This window comes from Aquarana catesbeiana, linkage group LG04, assembly GCF_042186555.1.
Source record: "Aquarana catesbeiana isolate 2022-GZ linkage group LG04, ASM4218655v1, whole genome shotgun sequence".
Classification (NCBI taxonomy): domain Eukaryota; kingdom Metazoa; phylum Chordata; class Amphibia; order Anura; family Ranidae; genus Aquarana; species Aquarana catesbeiana.
This window is the reverse complement of record NC_133327.1, coordinates 541,932,247-541,938,246: the sequence shown is the minus strand read 5'-3', so window position 1 is coordinate 541,938,246 and position 6,000 is coordinate 541,932,247. Positions and strand designations below refer to the sequence as shown.

Genomic DNA, 6,000 nt, shown 5'->3' with positions numbered 1-6,000 from the left:
TTGCTATTGAACTGACATGACAATCCTATGTACGCAAAATACTATTACACAGGGCAAGGAAATTGCTGCCTGATGAATGAAATTCACAGACTTAAACCCTTGCTATGTAGATGAATAATGAACTCGGGTTAGATCTGATATCTTGCCTAATCTTCAGGCCAGGGCTATTTGTAGAAAGCCTCACACTTATTTGCCAACAGCATTTCATTCTTGCTCCCTCCCTCTTCTTTATTTTTATTCCCCCGGCAAGATCCCTCCTCCTCCTCCTCTCTCTCTCTCCTCCTTTCCTTTTCTCATCTGTCCTGCCAGGCAAATCAAAACAGCTGTACTCATCACTGCCCGGCTGGATGGTTTTATGAGGTTATCTGGTGAGAGATCACAGAGGGAAAAAAAGAAGGATTTTTATTTTTTATTTTTCTAGAAAAGCGGAGCCTTTCAGGTGTCAGCTTGATGAAGAAGGAGGATCAACTTGTCGGCTTGGCCAAGGCGCTGTCCGCTGGTGTGTGGTGCTGAATCAAGCAGCGTCCATTCTGTGTTGGCCAAGGCGCTGTCCTGGAGGTGCCGAATCAAGCAGCGTCCAACCTAGCACGACCAGGGAGCAGTCCGTAGGCTTGTGGTGCTGAATCTAAGCAGTGAGGCGCTGTCCACTGGCGTATGGTGCTGAATCAAGTAGCGTCCATGCTGTCTCGGCCTAGGCGCTGTCCATTGGATGTGTAGTGCTGAATCTAGCAGTGAGGCTCTGGCCCCTGAAACCTGTCCGCTGGCTTGTGGTGCTGAAACCAGCCGTATCCATTCATTCTCGGCCAAGGCGCTGTCCGCTGGATTGTGGTGCTGAAACCAGCCGTATCCATTCAGTCTCAGCAAAGGCGCTGTCCGCCGGCTTGTGGTGCTGAAGCAAGCAGTAAGGTGCTGTCCCTGGGCGCTGAAGCAAGCAGTAAGGTGCTGTCCGCTGGTGCTGAATCTAGCACTCAGGCACTGTCCGTTGGTGCTAAACCTAGCCGCGTTTATTCTGTCTGTGGAGGAGGCGTGTAGAGAAGAAGAGGACCTCAGTACTGGCAAAGGCAGGCAATCCTGTCCCTGCCATCCCTACCACCTTCCCTTCCATGCCCTCTTTGTTCCCCCCCATTGCATGCCTTTATTTTGACACACTATGCGTTTCTCTGGTGACACCTACTACTAGCTCATTGTTTCCTATGCCGAGCCTAGGATTTATCACCAGGCGTACATGAGCGCTTCTCCCCACCTCTTGGCTTGTTCTTCATTGTCTATGTTGCGCTGCTCCCTCGGTTGCCTGTGATCTGTGTAGAGCTTTATTGAGTGGGTCTGGCCCTGTCTTTTCTCATGACATCAGTGTATGTAAAGGAGAGGCTATAGAAGAAGACCCCCCCCCCCCCAACACACACATACATACCCACACACATACATACACACACACCAGCCATGGAGGAAGAGCTGAAATGCCCGGTTTGTGGCTCCTTTTTCCGGGACCCGCTGATCCTGCCCTGCTCCCACAACGTGTGCCTGCCCTGTGCCCGCACCATTGTAGTGCAGACCCCAGAAAGCGAGCACCTACCTCATGCGGCCAGGCCCATGCTGCTGATGGGAGCAGACTACGATTACCCGGAATACCTGGATAAGATGAGCCTGCACAGCGAGACAGACAGCGGCTACGGCTCCTACACTCCCAGCCTCAAATCACCTAATGGGGTGAGGGTGCTGCCTCCGGCTCCTGCCCCAAGCTTGGGGGGCTCGGCTGGAGCCTCCTCCCGGGGTCTACACGGCAGCCTGTGTAGTTCTTCCTCCATCACCTGTCCGCAGTGTCACCGCAGCGCCTCCCTGGATGAGCGGGGACTGCGGGGCTTTCAGCGCAATAGACTGCTGGAGACCATAGTGCAGAGGTATCAGCAGCAACGCGGGGCAGCGCAGGCGGACTCAGAGGGCAGCGGGACGCTGGAGGCAGCTGGAGGAGTGAGCCATGCTAGGTGCCAGCTATGTGACACCAACCCAGCAGAGGCCGCGGTGATGTGTGAGCAATGTGATGTCCTTTACTGTTCTTCCTGCCAGAAAAAGTGTCACCCTACCAGAGGACCTTTCGCCAAGCACAGGCTGGTGTCACCCGCTCAGCTAGCACCTTCCAGCGTCAACAGACTAAAGCCGGTGTGCACAGCTGTAGCGCCACCCAACCTCACAAGAAAATTCCCAACCTGCACCGACCATGAGCTGGAGAACTACAGCATGTATTGTCTGCATTGTAGGACACCTGTGTGCTACCAGTGTCAGCAGGAAGGAAAGCATGCCAAGCATGAGATGAAAGCACTGGGGATTATGTGGAAGCAACACAAGGTCAGTTCTGGAGTTATGTCTATTTATGCTTAAAATCACTTCTGTCAAAGCTGAACTCCAGGCAAACTGCTAAATGCATAATATGAGCTGTTGTAGCTGCCAAAATATTTGTAGTTTTGAGAATTACAAGTCTTTCTAGCCACTTACCGACCGCCGCACAACTATATACATCCTGACTTTGAAGAGGGATATATCGGTAATGGCAGCAGCTGCTGCCACAACAGAGATATCCATCTCTTCAGGCGGCGGTTCGGTTAACGATAATGGTGGTCTCTGCGGCAGATTCGCCGCAAGATCACCGTTATCAGCGGCAGGAGAGGCCCCCTCCCGCCGCTTACCGGAGCCGTCGGCAGAGGCGGAGGCGATCGGGTCCTGTCCGTGGCTGGGTATGGAGACGAGTGAGGCTAAGATGGCCCCCACCTGTCTCCATACCATAGCAGGGCGGAAGCGACGTCAAAACGCCACTTCCGCCCATACGTCTTAAAGGCACATTTTCTGTTGTCGTTTTTTTCAAATGACAATTTTTTTTTTCTTTTATTGCATTTTAGTCTAAATATGAGATCTGAGGTCTTTTTGACCCCAGATCTCATATTTAAGAGGTCCTGTCATGCTTTTTTCTATTACAAGGGATGCTTGCATTCCTTGTTATAGGAATAAAAGTGACCCCATTTTTTTAAAAAAAAAAACAGTGTAAAAATAAATAAAATAAAATAAAATAAATAAGAAAAAAATTTTTTTTTTTAAAGCACCCCGTCCTAACGAGCTTGCACGCAGAAGCGAACGCATACGTGAGTAGCGCTTGCATATGAAAACGGTGGTCAAACCACACATGTGAGGTATCGCCGCGATCAAGAGCAATAATTCTAGCCCTAGACCTCCTCTGTAACTCAAAACATGCAACCTGTAGAATTGTTTAAACGTCGCCTATGGAGATTTTTAAGGGAATAAGTTTGACGTCATTCCACAAGCGGCACAATTTTGAAGCGTGACATGTTGGGTATCAATTTACTCGGCGTAACATTATCTTTCGACATAAAATATAAAAAAAATTGGGCTATCTTTACTGTTGTCTTTTTTTTTTATTCAAAAAAGTGAATTTTTTCCAAAAAAAGTGTGCTGCGCAAATACGGTGTGACAAAAAGTATTGCAATGACCTCCATTTTATTCTCTAGGGTGTTAGAAAAAAAATGTATAATGTTTGGGGGTTCTAAGTAATTTTCTAGCAAAAAAACTTGTTTTTAACTTGTAAACACCGAGTCTGAAAAAGAGGCCTGGTCTTACAGTGATTAGGCAACATAGCCAGCCTGGTGACCTAACATTTTTGCACTGCCGTTAAAGCAGAATTCCAGCCCGGGAAAAAATTAAAGTCATCAGCTACAAATACTGTAGCTGCTGACTTTTAACCACTTCAGCCCCAGAAGGATTTAGCCACTTCCTGACCAGGCCATTTTTTGCAGTATGGCACTGTTTCACTTTAACTGACAATTGCGCAGTCGTGCAACGTTGTACCCAAACAAAATGTATGTATTTTTTTCCTTCACAAATAGAGGTTTCTTTTGGCAGCATTTGAACAGCTCTGCTGTTTTTATTTTTTGAGCTATAAACAAAAAAAGAGCGACAATTTTGAAAAAAACACAATATTTTTAACTTTTTGCTATAATAAATATCCAAAAAAAATGTAAAAAAATGAATTTCTTCTTCAGTTTAGGCCAATATGTATTCTTCTACATATGTTTGGTAACAAAAATCGCAAAAAGGTATATTGATTGGTTTGCACAAAAGTTATAGAGTCTACAAAATAGGGGATATATTTATAATTTTTTTTTTGACTAGTAATGGCGGTGATGAGTGTTTTTCAGCGGGACTGTGACATTGTGGCGGACAGATCGGACACTTTTGACACTTTTTTGGGACCATTGACATTTATACAGCGATCAGAGCTAAAAATAACCACTGATTACTGTATAAATGTCACTGGCAGGGAAGGGGTTAACACTAGGGGGCAATCAAGGGATTAAGTGTTCCCTATGGAGGTGTTTCTAACTGTGGGGGGAGTGTACTGATTGGGAGTAGAGCAAGATTGCTGTTTCTGATCACTAGGAACTGCAGATCCCTCTCTACTACTCTGTCAGAACGAGGATCTGTTTGTTTACAGCCCCCTATACCTCTTAAAACGTCTGACGTACACTTACAGCCAGGGGCATAGCTATAGAGGGTGCAAGAGTCGCGATCGCGACTCGGCCCAAGGCTGCGGGGGGCCCGTGTGGCTCCCCTGTCAGTTTTGTCTACACTTGTGTGAGTCAGAGCCGAAGTCGGGGGGTGGAGCTGGAAGGCGGAGCTGGCGGTCCTAGGTACGGAAGACTGCTTGCCTCTTCACTTTACACTATGGATGCAGCTAGCACCAGGCTGGATAGGAGGGCCGGCGGGGCGGCATATAGGAGAACCGATCTCCTCTGCTCTCCTCCTGTCTCCTGCAGGTCTTTCAACAGCTGCAGGAGCAGGATCGGTTCTCCTATATGCCACCCTGCCCGCCCTCCTATCCAGCCAAGAGGCAAGCTGTCATCCATACCCAAGACTGACCGCTCCGCCTCCCAACTCCGACCCCCCCACTGACCCTGGCTCCTGCTTCCTGTCTCAAGGCTGTTCCTGCCACTGGAATGGTAGGAGAAAAGCCCCCTGCCCGAGGCCGCTCCTGGTAAGCCACAAACTCTCTGTCACAGCAGAGTAAAAGAATACTGCCCAGTGAGTATAGTGTTCCAGGTGTGCTGCTGACTATAACTCTGCTCCCTCCCATACTACCCCCCCATCATGCTGTCCCCCCACACTGCCCTCCACTGCCTCCCTCCAATCAAAAACTGTAAAAAAAAAAACTATAAAAAATAAAATGATAAAATAAAATGGAAAGATAATAAAAGAAAAACTACTGACCCCATTCTCTGCCCTACTGACGCTGTCCATCGCCCTACTGACCCTGTCCACCGCCCTACTGACCCCATCCACTGCCCTACTGTCCACGTCCACTTCCCTACTGACCCTGTCCACCGCCCTACTGACCACGTCCACCGCCCTACTGACCACATCCACTTCCCTACTGACCCCATCCACTGCCCTACTGACCACGTCCTCCACCCTAATGACCACGTCCACCACCCTACTGACCCCATCCACCGCCCTACTGACCACGTTCACTGCCCTACTGACCACATCCACTTCCCTACTGACCATGTCCATTGCCTTACTGACCACATTCACTGCCCTACTGACCACATCCACTGCTCTGACCACGTTCACTGCCCTACTGACCACATCCACTGCCCTACTGACTGACATCATTCTCAGTCCACACTGACACCACTGGCCGAACTAGGGTTGCAAAGGTCACACTTGTGACTGGGCCCTGGCTTTCTGCCACCATGGCAAAGCCCAAGACTGAAGGACTGCACAACATGTGAAAGGGATCCGCTGTGGGCCGTAAAGGGTCATGGAATCAGTTGGAAGGGCTTTGGGCTTGGAGGGAATGGCTCAGGTCGGAGGTCGGGGGGGCCCTTCATGATTTCTTGCACCAGGGCCCTGAAGGTTCTAGCTATGCCTCTGCCTACAGCAGTTGGCACAGCCATGCCAACCTGCCGCCATATAATGACAGCGGCTCATCGGCAA

The 6,000-nt window shown here is 49.2% G+C and overlaps 1 protein-coding gene across 2 annotated transcripts in view; it reads left to right on the top strand.

The window, feature by feature from the left end:
- Window positions 1–242: 242 nt before the first annotated feature.
- Window positions 243–6,000, top strand: part of TRIM67 (tripartite motif containing 67) — a 129,398-nt gene continuing 123,640 nt past the window's right edge. For both annotated transcript variants that reach the window (XM_073627886.1, XM_073627885.1), the window contains exon 1: window positions 243–2,343. In XM_073627886.1, the coding sequence (XP_073483987.1) occupies window positions 1,441–2,343 (903 nt within the window). In that variant the 5' untranslated portion in view covers window positions 243–1,440. The remainder of the gene's footprint in view (window positions 2,344–6,000) is intronic.